Source organism: Leuciscus leuciscus (genome assembly GCF_965113295.1).
Source record: "Leuciscus leuciscus genome assembly, chromosome: 13".
In the NCBI taxonomy this organism is placed as follows: domain Eukaryota; kingdom Metazoa; phylum Chordata; class Actinopteri; order Cypriniformes; family Leuciscidae; genus Leuciscus; species Leuciscus leuciscus.
In genome coordinates, this window is record NC_138737.1 from 4,593,469 (window position 1) to 4,610,069 (window position 16,601).

Below are 16,601 nucleotides of genomic sequence, written 5' to 3' on the forward strand. Positions count from 1 at the left end.
CAGGTAAGGCAAACATTCTTTCTCTTTGACATGAGCTGATATAACTGGAAAAACTAAAATACACCAGGCTAATGCAAGTTGAGATGACATTAAGTTAGCCTCAGGCTTTGTTTTGACATATAGCGAGAGGAAAAAATGATGTTTTAGTCAGATATCATCGGTTAATGGAAACCCCGTAATTTCGCTTTAGTTTTTAATCAACATTTACAAAATATTGCAAAAGTTTTGAGTAAATCTGTAATGGAAACCCGGCTACAAACGAGAGAGCACCACGACGCGAGAGCAGACGTTGGTGCATGAACGCACGTTGGAGATTCATATTTTGTAAATAAAGTGGAAAATTATGTTTGTTTGAGCAAACAAAGCACTCCCGACACTTCATAAAATTGAGGTTAAACCACCAGAGTCACGTGGATTACTTTAATGATGTCTTTCCTACCTTTCTGGGGCTTGAAAGTGGTAGTTGCATAACTGTCAATGGAGGGACAGAAAGCGCTCATATTGCATCAAAAAGATCTTCATTTGTGTTCTGAAGATGAACGAAAGTCTTACAGGTTTGGAGCGACATGAGGGTGAGTAATTAATGACAGAATTTTCCGTTTTGGGTGAACTAACCCTTTAATATCATAATATTTCATACGTATCATTTGTCATCATTACATTATTTTATGCAGTATTAGTCAAAGTTTTTTTTGCTTCTGGCAACCACTTGTCCTTGAGAAAAAAAATCAAACTCTCAGATTTTTGTATTCGCTATGGTGTTTATCAAACAATAGCAAATACATAAATATTTAGACTTAATACTTATTTTCAAATATTTGTTTACACTTACACATTTTTTTTATTTGAATCTGGACTGAAACATGCTATCCCGGAAATATATTCAGATATTGGTTGAAAATGTTCTCTTCTTAATTATTGTTCTATAGTTTTTAGCATAGTGTGATCTACTGCACTCTGTTTGAAACATTTGTTTACATCATACATTTTTGTTGTGTATGGTTTTATTGAGTCATTAAACTTGTTATCTATAGGACAACACTGAAGATCTTTAATCTATTTTTGCTAAATAATTCAATTCTGTGATAAAAACACACAGAAAATGATAGTCACATGCCTACTCATGACCCTAAGACATTTTGATCTAAAGGCTTATGCTTAAATGATTGCAATTACTGTAAAAGACAAATATGAATTACGAATACATATGAATTTTTCTATAAACGTAGCATTTTAATTAAAAACACTTTTTATGGATGATTAGACTGAAAAGCAGCTTAAAGAATGTATATTTGCAAAAAGCTCAAAAATAAGATTTAATTTAGTTAATTATGTTATCTAATCATTTGTTTTAATTCGCTTTGAATTAAATTTAGTTTTGATTTGCTTCCTTTTTTGGTCACTACAAACTTCTCATAATTTGAAGGAAGAAAAAAATTTGATAAGTTTAATAATAAGAAAAAAAAAATATATATATATATATATATATAAAACTTATTTAATATAAACTCCCCCTTTGAAAGTGAACACATTTCTCTTTGCATAGAAGAGTTCTTAGGGTTTCTTGAAGATGTAATGTTCCAGCAAGTCTCCTTGATCAATTACCAAAGAACCATGCCAATATTATTCAGGGAAATAAGATTTTCTTATCAAAGTGATAAACTGTTGTTGCAAAAATGAGTACACCCTCCTGAAAGTTACAAAACAAAATTAAACTAAAGTTAAAGTTAAAGGCATTTTGTGATCAACGAGTAACTATGTTGAACCAAAACGTTTATATAAGAGTCATTTCTTGACAATTAAAAGTTATAAAGCCCATTGAATCACTCTCAGACTTAATTTGGACAAATATGGAACAAGATTAGTAGATTTATTTCTTTGCACAAAAGAGGACATTGGTACAAGAGAATTACCAAAGCAATGTTCTAAGCGTGAAAATATATACCTGAAACAATATGGCCTTCACTTTAAGCTTTCATTTTGTATGAAAGAGTGATTTTTTTGTTAAGAAAAGAGCAGGAGAAATGCCAAGCAAGTGTCTCAGAGCTGGAAAAAGCTGTCAGAAGAGGGACTGTTTCATCTTACACAGTAAGACACAACGTGCAGAGGTGAAATGCATTGCTGTTGTCTAGACTGGAACTACCTACTGTAGCCAAAGCACAAGAAACTCATTTAGTCTTTTCCAAGGCCCATATTAACAAAATAGAGACTTCTGGTAATCCATACTCTGGTCTCATGAGACCAAATCAATCATTTGGGACCTAACAGCAACCAAAAAGGGATTGGGGGAGTTGTGCTTAATCAATGTGTCATGAATTTATAATTCTACATTTTGAAACATAGGAGATGCAATCCTTTTCCTTATTCCAACCTTAACACTATTGGGGGATTTTGTAGAGACAAGAGCAACATTCCTTATCAAACATCAGGGCCCTCTAGGGGCTCTATCATACACCCGGCGCAATGCAGTTATCAGTTTCACATCCTGCGCCACGTTGTTTAAATAGTAAATGCATTTGCACCCATCTGTTCTCCCATGGGCTGCTGGTCTGAAAACGAGGTGTGTTCAGATGCATTGTTGCTATTTTGAGGCAACTGAAATAGACTGCGCCATTGGCCCAAAAAAACCTGGTCTAAAGTCAGTGGCGCAATATTGTTTTTGTTATTTAATGCAAAACATTTTCCAAGCAGTATACTTAAAGTTATGCAGGGCATACTACATACTAGAATATTACACGTTTGTTGAATTTAATCATTTTTGCAACCCCTCTTTTTTTATTTTTTTATTTTTTTTATTGGATAGGACAGTAGCTAGACAGGAAGCGAGGTGGGAGAGAGAGAGAGGGAGGACGGGATCGGGAAAGGTCAAGGGATTTGAACTCGGGTCCCCCGAAGCGCAACAACGCTACATGTCGGCGCACTTCCCCACGAGGCTATCGGCGCCGACATGCAACCCTTCACTTAAGCAAAATCGGCTAATTTACTTATTTTACAGATATTGATATCACATTTTTCTCTGTTTTTATTAAGTATATGTTTAATGAATTTACATTTTGTCATCTTTCCATGAATTGCAATCATTTACAAATAGAAAAGTATCTTTATGTTCAGAGGGGGTGTACTCATTTATGAGATACGCATAGATGTCGGTATCTAACCATAACCGTGACCAGCACAAACCTCCAACAGTTCAGCATGCAGCAGCAGGGTGTAGGCAGCCTCCGTGTAATTCTCACAGGCCAGATGTAGATCACGTAACTTGTACAAATATCTAATGAAAGACCACAAAACACTCAGATCCATGTGTGGGTCAACAAGCCAATAACTTTCAATCATCTGGCACACTTACCGGATATAAATATCCTCCCTTTTCTTTTCTTTGTAAAAGTTCTGTGGGCATGAGAGAGAAGATACATGTGATTTTTATTTTTATAAGTCTTTAAACATCTTTTATTGCTGATTAGATGAATATAACTACATTGTTAGAAAAAAATAACTTTTAATGGGTTTTTATATAGAACGCTAGGGTTCTTGACACACACAAAAAAAAAACTTTATGCCAAAAAGGTTCTGTTATAAGGGAAAGGTCTTTAACGTTTGCAAAATATTTTCATGTTTAACGGGTTATTTTTTCTAGTAATTAAGTATGTTTAATTCATAAAATAAAAAAATGAATTAAAACAGTTAATTAATTAATACTAAATCCATAAAATGACCCCATGTTGGGAACCCCTAGAAAGGTTCTATAAATTAAGCACCTGACAGAACCATTTGTGTTTCTATATAGAACCTTTGGTAACACTATTTAAAAGTGACGTAATTACACATTACTACATAGTAAGTATAGTAAGTAACTCAATAGTAAGTATTGGTGGTGGTTGAGGAGATTCCCCCTTCCATGTAAAGCGCTTTGAGTACCTAGAAAACGAATCATTATTATTATTACATGTAGGTAATTCATATTACTCTACTTATTTGAGTAAGTACAAAGTAACTACGTCAACCTTTTCTTCTAAGAGTGTAAAGCAAGACTTCTTTAGTCAATTAGCTTCACAAATTAAGGCCTGCAGATGAAAAGTGTGTTCCACCAAACTAGACCAGCACCAAACCTCTAGTCCTCGCTGGTCTTTTCAGCAGGTTGAGCGCGTGATAAAGAATGTTTTCGACAGCTAAAGATGTGTTTGAGTTCTCGCGGTCCGGTTCTCACCAGGACGTTGACGGTGCAGCTCATGCGGAGCTCGGGGCTCTCGTCGTGGTTGATGGTGCGGTAGGCCAGCAGGTTCTCCAGCAGACTACTCAAGAGCAGAGCCAACTCCTCACCAGACTGACACAGATACCGATGCCGCTGACAGCGCTCCAACAGTCTGGACACAACACAGAGACATAGAGACAGTCACACAGGCACAGAAACTATAGAAAAGAATAGGAGCACAAGGCAATCAAAAATATTTGAGTGGCAGCACAAGGTACACTCTTAAAAATCACCAGTTATGCCATAGAAGAACCATTAGAAGATACCATTTTGGCATCTATGATTCTATGGAACCTTTCAATTCCACAAAAGATTCTTTATGGAGGTAAAAGGTTCTTTAGAATTTTTAAACTCAAAGAAAAGTCTGGTTCTTTTAAGAACTTTTCACTGAAAGGTTCTTTGGAGAACCAAAGATAGTTCTTAAACCTCCTTTTGGAAACATTATCTTTAAGAGTATAAGGGGAGAGAAAGATCTCACATTTTTTCCAGCAGAATCTTGTATTGTTCATCACCACGGCCTCCTTCAACTTCCTGGTCCAGTTTTGTGATTAGCTCATTCTCAAACTGCAAAGCACACAAATGCTTCATCAAACTTTCTGAGCATCATGTAGAAGCCTACATAGGCAACATCTTAAAAGACATGGACCTTCCTAAGTATCTTATCTGAATGCTCTTCATGGTCAGTAACTCAAGCACACACAAATAGAGAACACTTACAGTTGATTTCACTAGAAACTGTCATTAGCATTAGAAGTGTACCAATACATCGATATGGATCGATGCATCACTCAAATGACTAACGATATGATGTATTATCATCAGTGTTGGGGGTAATGCATTACAAGTAATGTGAGTTACGTAATAAGATTATTTTTTAATAGTAAAGTAACGCATTACTTTTAAATTTACAACATCCAGATCCAGAATGGCAGTGAATTTATTTTATTTTTCTTCAGCCTTAGGCTTTTTCATTTCACTTTTGGTGTGAAAGGGCTTTTACATTTGCCAAAAACTTTACTTTTGTTTCATTTTTGGCATTAAAATCAAACAAGCAAGCCCTGCCCAGGTGAGAAAAACTAACGCAAATGTAACGTAACGCATTAGTTTTTCCATAAAATGCAATTAGTTACTTTTTTAGGGAGATACTCTATAGTGTAACGCATTACTTTAAAAAGTAACTTTCCCCCAACACTGATTATTATAAATATACTGCATTTCGTTGCCTTGTACCTGTACTTGTGTAATGACAATAAAGTTGAATCTAATCTAATCTAATCTAATCTATACATTTTTAAGATGCACCTCTATCTATTTAGTTGATTTTTCTAAAGAAATACTTCTCGAAAGAGACCACTAGAGAAAAATGAGATGTCAAATTGTCACTGCAGCTGTCATCAAATATTTGATGTTTAACAACTTTAAAATGCATTTTATTTTTTCAGTAAAAATTTATTTTTTAAACAACTGGAGTACCTCATTTTGTTGCGTATGTCCTAATGGGGATATTAGATTTGCACATTTTAGAAAGAACACTAGATTGAAAGACTTTCTTGACTGCTGTCATTGTTTATCTCACTGCACAAGTTGTTTATCTCACTCACTGTTTTTTTTATTTTTTATTAAAAATGCATATTTTTTTATATTTCAATTAACAATGGTAAAGAAAATAATTGCTGTACATTTTTAGGTCATGAAACCTAATGCATTAACAAATGTTCACAAAATTAACTACATTGTAAATGATCACTTTTTATGATTAAATATATCTATATTTTAATTGATAGATATTTCTCCACCGAATAAAAAAATGCCAGCATCTTATAAGGAAGAATTATTCGTCTGTCGACAGCATAATGAGTGTGCGCATGCTGCCTAAATAATGTGCTGCCTAGGTAGACAACATTTTGGAACAGAAGTTCTCATTCTCAAAGTAACCCAGGTACAAAAACAACCTCTCACCTTCTGAAAGTTGTGGTTGGAGCTAAAATGCTGTTCACACTGCATCATGTCAAAGAAGATGGGGATGGTGGCTTTCCTCAGGTCAGGCTCAGGCACTAACGTGGCGTCCAGGATCGGCCCAACCATTGCAGGGATGAACTTGATCTTCTCTGGGCCTGGAAGTGACACACACATCCAATGATGTCCCAAAATAGCCAAAATGTTCTTTTCCATTTTTATCTGCAATATGTACTTTGCCTTAGCCATTAAAGACAAACAGTACAGTAGTGATTTTACTCTCTATAAAAAGCAATTTGAACAAAAAGACAGTCCTTAAGAACATTCTGCAAAATTCCTCTCTACTCTTGAAGCTTCTGTAATTGTCTCTGTCTCAAACAGATAAGAGGCACAGGAAAAAGGTTTTACCAAGATTCTGCCACATATCTCCCAGCTTAAAGCCGATGCTTTTCCGCATGTCTCCGCACCTGTTTACATTTTTAGGAACACAATTTAATCAAGTTTAATTTAATATCGGCCTTTAAAACAAAAACAACAACAAAAACAACACTTGAACTCAAAAAGATTTGACAGAACAATGTCTCTCACTCACTTGTTGAGAATCTTGTCTCGTTTCTCAAGCGAGAAGGATTCCAGCTGCAAGGACTTGTGGGTAAGGAAGGCAACAATTAGGTGAAAGTAGTTGTTCCAAAGCTATTGAGGAAACACAAAATGAAATCATCACTGCAAAACAATTTCCTGACATAAAAATACCACAAGAATAAGGCAAAGATTGAAAAACATCTGTGTACAGCAATATCCTGCATTCAGACAATTGGCTCTTTGATAAGTTTTGGTGTCATTGTCATTACATAAAAAAACAGTACCAAAACATACCATGGTATTACTAGGTTTAAGCCATGGTAAAAATATCCTAGTATTCTTATATGCATTTTGTATAGGGCATATATGCATATGTGTGTGTGTGTAACTGTGTATGTATTTTAACAAGATGCACAATTTGAGGTATAACTCATGTCTGCACAAATGGCAAAGGATATGTTTAATACTTATAACAATAGTAATTGCACTGACAAAAAGGGGATTCACTGAGGAAAATCTGTATTTACTACTTCATTGTTTCAAGGACCAGAATTGTCCTCGTTCTACCATCGCAAAGCCAGAGCTAGAAATTCACTCGGACGCTGCTTTTAAATTATCCTTGAGTGTTGGGTTACATATCACAGATGAGTAAGGCATAGTCACACTTTGATTATTTAAACAAATTAGTTTGTATTGATATACTGTAATGCAATGGCTTTTTTTAATTGCCTGAGGTCTTACGGGTGAAATACTTCACAGGGTGTTGGATGAATGGTAACCAAGCAACAGAAAGTTTAGCTGTATTTTCAACAGCGCTATAGATTATATTTCCCAAATGCCTAAAGTGCACAAGGCTTACCGTGGGTGCAAAATCCATACGGTTTCCCAAAAGATAATCACAATCTCAACAGTAAAAACATGTTACATAAGAGCATGCAAATCACCAGAAAGCATCCATACGCTTCCTAGAAATAACCTCGCATTATTCTCCTGGACACACTTGCAGAGAGATGCATGCAGAGATATTCACAGCACTTCAAATATAAAACCAGTGGTCAAATCACCACTCCACAATCTCACAGAACATTAAAGATGTTTTATTTTTATATCTCTGGTCTTATAATAATGTCCGTCAAGGTTTTTGCACCAAAAACAGCCATACATTAGATTTCCATGACCATTTTTAACACTCTCTCAGACCCTTAGGATTAATCAAGATGAAAATTCACTGTTCACATAATAAATGAGAAACGGAGCTTTGCTGCGCTTACACGATTTGATTTTGGATACCTGGTTTTAGATGGTCCTGTTTAATTATCTAGAACACATTAAAGTGAGTTTTAGAATATTTAATGACTACAATGCGTATTTCCTGGTAGAAACAGAATCATAGATAGGACAATAATAAATGTATTTACTTCTTTTAACCAGTCTGTCAGATGCCCTTTTCATTCCAACCAACAAAAAAAAAGAATCTATGCTGCCATCAAAAAACAACCAATAACTAAGCAGACAGCAGGTCTTAGCAGGTCTTAGCAGGCAGGGTGTTGTGCAAACATCAGATTTGGACATCAGATTGCCTTAATGCCTTCCTGCCTCTATATACTGCTTGTGAAGGCAGCATTTTTCAAATGAAGGATTCAGCTGTGCTGTTCTTAGGATTGGGATGAAAGTACGAGATCTGAAAATTAAAGTATGGTTAGTAAAATGAAGTCTTATCTCAGAAGATTAAAGAAAAATAATATTCCTTTTGACACAGGCTTTTTAACAACAGACAGCATTCATTATTTTCTTCTTCAACATACCATTATAAAGGTTCAATGAATGATTCTGGTAGTAGTTTTACATATGTGAAAAAAAAAAAAGCATTTCCGTTTAATTTAAAATAATTCCTACAAAAGGCATGTTTAACCCGATTTTTCACAACCTTTTTGGTCTATTTCATCATAGCAAAACTAAAACAAAAAAGTGGAAACATATTAAATTAATTTTGTTTTTTGCTTTTTTATACCACTGACAAAAAACACAAAGTGTGTCTGTAACACTTCAAGATTTGTAAGAGTCCTTCTTTTGTGAATCAGATTACTCTGGTTAAGCTGTATCTTTTTTAATTCATCTATTCTATTGTTCAAAAGCTTGGGGTTGATATATATATATATTTTTTTTTTTAAAGAAGTATGATCATGATATATTCGATAAAAAATACAGTAACATTTAAAATATTTTTTTTTCTATTTTAATATATGAAGAGTTCAGATGCAAAAGCCTCTAAGTACCATCTGAAATTTTCTTCTAGAATGATCATTTTTATCAAGCTTGTATATTTAAGTTCAGTGATTTCACTTAAATGGCAATGAAAATTACCTATTAACTGTCATTTAAGTGAAATTACTGAACTTAAATATACAAGCTTGATAAAAATGATCATTCTAGAAGAAATTTCAGATGGCACTCAGAGGCTTTTGCATCTGAACTCTTCATATTTTAAAATGTAATTTATTCCTGTGGTCAAAGCTGAATTTTCAGCATCATTACTCCAGTCTTCAGTGTCACATGATCCTTCAGAAATCATTCTAATACGCTGATATGCTGCTCAAGAACCATTTATTATTATAATAAAATATGAATCAGGACTCTTTTAATGAATTGAAAGTTCAGCATTTATTTGAAATAGAAATATTCTGTAACATTGTAAATGTCTTTACTCTCACTTTTTAACTAAATGAATGCTTCCTTACTGAATGAAAGTATTATTTCTCATTAACCCCAAACTATGAAGAGCCATTTGTTCTGTCATCAGACAACACTGGCCTCCGAATGTCTTCCAGTTTGAAAAATGGAACCAGTTCTGGTGAGTTGCCTACAATGTGGAGTTGTTTCCGGAGCAACACTTGGATGCACTGGTTGTTTGCACAACCAGAAACACTATTGCATTTCTGGAAATATAACCTTGGTCTTGCCTGAAGCATAATTGCATACTTGAAACCCCTTTACGAGACCTTGTAAAACTGACCTGTAAGTGGAAGTGAGCGGAGTCCAGAAAGTACTTGTTGAGAACATCAGAGTACTGGTCTATCGCCCGCAGAAACACTTTCATTTGGAGAAGGTTCAGGATCATCCAGTCAGGCGGAAACACGTTGCCCATCAGGTTTTTGAACATGATGAAAGTCTCCATTAGAAAATCCTGGTGGGGGGAGACAACAAAATACATGATTTATTGTTGTTAAGAGCATGTATGTACATGCCAAGGAATTCTATGATTAGATGCAGACCGTTAAATATATAAATATATGACCGAGGAGGAAAAACGGATGCTAATTTGAAACGGCGCTTTGAACACACTTATTTCGTTCTGCTATTAAACCCTGACTCACTTCGACCGACGACAGGGAAAAGAGCAACATCAGGCAGCTGTGCAAAAGGTGGATTATTTATAACTAAACTCTCAGAGCACAGAAGGCTCTTTCTGCATCTGCGATGATGGATGGCTCCTGCGGAGAGAGCGGGAGACTTACGATAATGTCCTGTCTGGTTTTGAAGGTGCTGATGTATTGTGCATAATGCGCGTCTTCCATTTGTTTCAGGATAGCGGTCATGCATGCCAGGTAGTGGCCCTGTGTCCAGAGGAAGAGAAGGAATAATCAATAACTTTACATGTGCTGGCCACACCGCTGAGAAAACTCATAGCCAAGAGCCTGGGCAAGGAAATAAACAAGTTAAGTTCAGTGGTGCGGTCTGTTGTTGTTATGAGTTTCAGCAGGTGTGTGTGGGCTTCGCCGCGGTGCAGTCGAAATTACACCAGCTTTGGCAGGAAGGTAAGCAGATTCATCTCTGCTAAATCGTTCTAGAAAAGCTCAATTTTGTGGCGTGCTTGTGTCTTACTATGAAGGGAGAGTCCAAGCTCAGGCTGATGACCGTACGGTTGACCCTCCGCAGGAGACGGTCCACGATTAACTTCACATGACCGGACGTGGGACCCTGAAAGAATAAAAAGGTGAATGACATGCAACAGAGGACGGTTGAATGAGTGATGACTGAATCCAGAAACTATTCTCTCTCTGATAAGATGACCTTATCTGACCTTATTTTGGAAATTTGCAATGCAACTGCAAAGAGCTGCTCACACACAAGTCACAAGAGTTTGACCTGAAATGTCTGTCTGTCTCAATGCATATCAACCGAAATGTCAACAAACTAGTGAAATGCATTATGGTTGAAAGATCAGCCTGTCTGTATTCATTCAAAAAGTCACTCAATATTCTTGTGTAGCCAGATATAAGTACACTCACCAATGCTGCATTTATTTGATCAAAAATACAGTAAAAACAGTTATACTGTGTAATATTATAACTATTTTAAATAACTGTTTTTTTTGTTGTTTTTTTGAATATATTTTATGATGTAATTTATTCCAGTGAGGAAAAGCTACATTTTCAGCATCATTACTCCAGTCTTCAGTGTCACATCCTCCAGAAATCATTCTAATATGCTGATTTGATGTGAGATGCTCTACCACATCACCCACCACGTTTTTGCAGTCCAGCATGTCCAGTACAGTGCTCAACAGCTGTACACAGGCCTCAAGATCAGGTTTGTTGGAGTGATCGTCCAGTTGTCCACTCAGCTGATCTGTGATCAGGGGCAACAAGACATCTCTGCAGTCTAGAAGCACAACAGAGAATATGAGGGGTTTAGGATGACACACAGCTTGTGCACTACGCATTTAGTGTGATGTCGATGAGATAAATTATATGTTGTGTCAAGTCCTACCTGGCTGTTTGAACAGGTTACTCTCAACAATTTTCACCAGACAGCCCAGCTTCTGCCTCACCATCTGAAAATTTGGGATGCTCTCGATGAACTTAGCCAGCTGAACACTGTGAGAGAGAGAGAAAGAAAAAAAAAGTGTTAACTTTAAATTAATACTCTGAAACTGACATACTTTTTTTTTAACATCTGTGAAGTGAACATCTGAGTTACACTACCCTTAATTTGTCTTAACTGGTCTTCAAACATTGGATGTTTACAAGCCTGTTAGAGATGTTTTTCCACAACCAATTTTCCACAAGATCTACCGCGCCAAACACATTCTGTCAGTGATAATGGTTGAAAGACATTTATACTTTAAAGCTTAAAAAATTTTACTCTTTTTTTTTACTGAATTGCTCATGCTTCAATGAAAATACAAGCTTCACATTTCAGTTTTTTAACTATCAGGACTTGTTGGTGTTTTAATGCCATGCCAGCTTCCTTGGCTATTTTCATGGCAGGTAAGAAGTTGAAATATTATAAAAGATTAATGTAAGGTTATTAAAGTTTGCTTTAGATAAAAACTCTAAAATAGACAGGGCACTATCTCCCAAAGTGCTGCTGAGTAATATGATTTCCTAAGAGAACTTAAAACCACACAATTGAATCAAATATCTTTCAGAGATACATGAGGATCATGGCGGTGGATCTTCGTTTGATATTATTAACTTGTCCAATTCTGCATTGTGTATATGTGATCTGATCCCAGCAATTATTGAAAATAAAAATGTGATCTTCTTTACTCACAGTAGTAGGGTACATTTCATTCAGTTTGTTTTTTGTACACTGATCCCATTCATTTAGCAGTTTTTTGATCATGTAAGATACGATGGTAGTTGTAACATTGTACATTGTAACATTCATGGAATGAAACTGTAACCATCAGAAACACCATCCAACACAACCATCCATCTCTCCATCTCTCATGCTATCTATCTATCCATCCATCCATCCATCCATCCGTCTCCCATCTATCTATCTATCCATCCATCCATCCTAATTTATTTACATTCATGTGTTTTACTGTAACCATGATATCTGAAAAGAAAAACGGCAATTAAGTTTTCACTTTACCTGAGCTCTACAGCGTCAAAGACCTTCTGCAATTCATTGATGATGGTGGGAAGATATTTCAAGATTGCTCCCTGTGAGAAAAACATATATAAATTGTATATATATATTAGAAATCATTCCAATATGCTGATTTGCTACTCAAGAAACATTTCAAATTTGTATCAATGTTGACATTTTTTCCAGGATTTCTCTGATGAATAGAACAGCATTTATTGGAAATAGAAATCTTTTGTAAATGAATAAGGGTATTCTTTTCTTTCAAATAAGAAAAATGACTGACCACAAACTTTTGAACAGTAGTGTGAATCTTTATTTGTGGCTTTTACAAATGGCTGCGTTCACAAATGACATCTGTAAAGATATCTTCTAAAAGTAGTGAGACCTGCCTTTATCTTAACTCCTTCATCCAGGGGTCTGTCCATCAGATTGCTGATTGAGAGAAATAAGGTCCGAATGGAGTCGAGAAACTGCCCTGCATCTTCACTTTTCCCATAAAACCTGACAAATAACAAACAGAAAAACATTTTAGTGATGCTTGTCCATGCAAACATCAGCGATATGATTCGCTGTGGGTGGATGTTTCATATCATTCATATCTGTAGCACAATGAGTCAGGTGTTTGTCCAACTCCCTAACCCTAAGTATGAGCAATAGTAACAGCAAATCTGGTCATAAAGCACCACTAATGTCTGTCTGTCTATCTATCTATCTCTAATTCTATCTATTTCTCATGCTACTATCTATCTATCTCTCATGCTATCTATCTATCTATCTATCTCTCATGCTACTATCTATCTATCTATCTCTGTAATTCTATCTATTTCTCATGCTACTATCTATCTATCTATCTATCTATCTATCTATCTATCTATCTCTCATGCTACTATCTATCTATCTCTCATGCTACTATCTATCTATCTCATGCTACTATCTATCTATCTATCTCTCTCATGTTACTATCTATCTATCTATCTCTCATGCTACTATCTATCTATCTCTCATGCTACTATCTATCTATCTATGTCTCTCTCATGCTACTATCTATCTCTCTAATTCTATCTATTTCTCATGCTACTATCTATCTATCTATCTATCTATCCATCTCTCATGCTATCTATCCATCCATCCATCCATCCATCCATCTCTCATCTATCTATCTATCTATCTATCTATCTATCTATCTATCCATCTATCGCCATGGATGTCCATATGGAGGTCCAATTGCCCCATGTCTTTGTACCAATATAGAAGTGAGTGATTTCTAAAGTATAATTTTTACAGTAGCTTTTTCATTTGTATTGTCAGATGAAGGACAAGTTCAATCAAGCCCTCTTTTTGAGAGGAAATGAGGGCCGGTACCCACCTCAAATAGAGAATTCGAGACTGCACAATGAAACGAAAAAGATATTTGAAGGCTTTCAAGGCGGCGTATAGTCGCTCTGTATGAGCCGGGTTCTCGGCATGGCCCACAAAATAATTCAACACTTTGGTCAATTTCCTGTGAAAAGACAAGGCAAACCGAGGCAATTACAGCGCGCTTGCAAATAAACACAAGTCACAACTGAGAGTGTCACTGGACAGGTGTATATGGAGAACAGGTTAGAGAAGAAGAGAGTGTTAGCCCGAGTTGGCAAAGTGAGAATTAAATGTGGAAAAATACCGGGAGTTATATTAAAACATGTGAACTGTGACACAAAGGACAGCGAAATCCAAACAAGACGTTAACTCTTACTGATACGCCAGAGTAGCGCTGAAGTGTTTGCTAATGTAGGTCTCCAAAACAGGGTTGAAATGCTGAAACTTTACGTCACCAATCAGTGAGATGATGAAAACCTGGACAAATAAAGCAAAAATAAAAGGTCTAGCACTTCACAATATAATCATATGACTTTAATCAAGTTTAAATTTTAATTTACTTTCTTAATAAATGTATCTTATTGTGTATAATTCATCAGAAGAAAAACATTTGTTTTCATTATATTTCATCAAATTGAAGTAACTCAGTCCCTGCCTCTGCAAGACTACCTTTCTTTTGTACTTATGCAACCAAGATCAAATTAGCAGGGAAAAATATTAATTAAACCAACTTGATTTTTATATCTTCTGACATGATGCATAACCTCAAAGGATTATAAGGCACTAACGTCACTCTCTGTCCCAAATGTAATGCAACTACAACAGTGGTTGAAAAACTTACTAAAATAAAAAATAACTACTTAAAAAAATTATGTAGGGATATAGTAGGCATCATACGGCGGAATAATCTGACTTGTATGTCTGTGAGGGGGAAGACTTCCCACATGCAGATGGCCATATGGCGTGTTATGGCATTAAGGTTACTGATATGAATAACTAATGAAAACGCAATGACTCGGCAGAAGTGGCAGAGCACTCTTTATACAGTTGGTAACTTTAATCTAACTTTTGTGCAATGACTTGGCCCCAACAAGCCTCATGATTTTATCATGATGAGAAAACGTACACACCAAAGTTTAATACTTGTTCATATCCGAGACCGCAACTATGAGTAACAGTGAAAGTATCGCTCATTCGGAACAAGCTTCCCACACTATGAATACCACTCCAAAAATCTTTGGAAAAAGTATTTTTTCAAGATTTAGCCATTTCAATTAATAGTAAAATTCAATCTAATTGAATTGAATAATCCTTACATACAGTATTATTCATATAATAAATTAAGAATTTTAAATGAGTAAAAAAAAAAAAAACTAGAGCTTAATAAAACATTTCGTATTTTATTGAGCTCTATTTTTTTTTTTTACTTAATTCATAATATGAAAAATATGTAAGGATTATTAAATTCAATTTGATGAAATTTTGGTATTAATTGAAATGCGTAAATCTTGAAAAAAGGGTTAAACATTTTTTTGAGTGTGGATAAATATATGATTTATAATAAAACAATTTTGTTCACATTGTACTGGAAAGAAAAATTCTAGAGTTGAGCATAGCTATAAAAATACATCGTTTTTAGAAATATACATTTCCTAACATTTCATTTCATGACTTTTTAAATAAATGGTATTATTATTATTAATGATAATATGAATATTAATTCTAATTAATATGAATAATAGTACCATTAATAATAATAATAATATTTCATTATTGTCTGTGACTTTTTAAAAACTGTATTTTTATTATTATTATTATTAGATATCATATTAATTATTCGTAATCATAATAATATCAATATCAGTTAATAATAATAATGTAAATTTAATAAAATCTCTAAAAAGTCACAGAAAGTAAAATGTTAATTTTAATATTACTATTAGCAGAATTATATTTAAATTAATTGAAATTATTAATAATAATAATATCTCTTAAAAAGTCAAGAAAAGTAATAAATAGTAGAAAATCTATATTTCTATAGCCATCATGTATTTTTATAGTTATGCTCAACTGTATGCTGGACTTTCATGGACTAGAATTTTTTATGCAAGTGCAATGAGAAGAAAGTGATTTTTAAATATATTTATCCATTAATCACAAATGAAAAATCATGGTGTGGGAAGCTTGTTCCACATGAGCGACACTTTTACTGTTACTCATGTCTGGGGTTAGGGATCTGAACAAGTTTTAAAGGGTTAGTTCACCCAAAAATTTTATCACCCTCATGCTGTTCCAACCCTGTAAGACTTTCGTTCATCTTTCGGGACACAAATTAAGATATATCTGATGAAATCTGAGAGCTGTCTCACTCCTTCATAGGCTGCTAGGTAATTGCATCTGCCAGCCCACAAAAGTTAGTAAAGACATCATTAAAATAGTCCAAGTGACTACAGTGGCTCAACCTTTTAACTTACCTTAAGTTTATCAAGCGACGTGAATACTTTTTGCGCGCAAAAACCCCCCCAAAAATAACGACTTTATTCAACTCTTCATTTTCTTCTGTGTGTTCCTC

General features: G+C 34.9%; 1 protein-coding gene across 1 annotated transcript in view; it reads right to left on the reverse strand.

Moving 5' to 3' along the window:
• The window catches only part of dock5 (dedicator of cytokinesis 5), a 64,929-nt gene that overhangs the window by 21,022 nt on the left and 27,306 nt on the right, over positions 1-16,601 (reverse strand). The window contains exons 21-36 of the mRNA XM_082187817.1: positions 14,406-14,506; positions 14,037-14,171; positions 13,056-13,171; positions 12,674-12,740; positions 11,561-11,667; positions 11,316-11,452; positions 10,673-10,768; positions 10,306-10,404; positions 9,804-9,974; positions 6,801-6,901; positions 6,617-6,675; positions 6,212-6,366; positions 4,731-4,816; positions 4,208-4,364; positions 3,350-3,390; positions 3,181-3,271 (exon numbers count right to left, since the gene is read on the reverse strand). Coding sequence (XP_082043943.1) covers positions 3,181-3,271; positions 3,350-3,390; positions 4,208-4,364; positions 4,731-4,816; positions 6,212-6,366; positions 6,617-6,675; positions 6,801-6,901; positions 9,804-9,974; positions 10,306-10,404; positions 10,673-10,768; positions 11,316-11,452; positions 11,561-11,667; positions 12,674-12,740; positions 13,056-13,171; positions 14,037-14,171; positions 14,406-14,506 — 1,719 coding nt within the window. The remainder of the gene's footprint in view (positions 1-3,180; positions 3,272-3,349; positions 3,391-4,207; positions 4,365-4,730; positions 4,817-6,211; positions 6,367-6,616; positions 6,676-6,800; positions 6,902-9,803; positions 9,975-10,305; positions 10,405-10,672; positions 10,769-11,315; positions 11,453-11,560; positions 11,668-12,673; positions 12,741-13,055; positions 13,172-14,036; positions 14,172-14,405; positions 14,507-16,601) is intronic.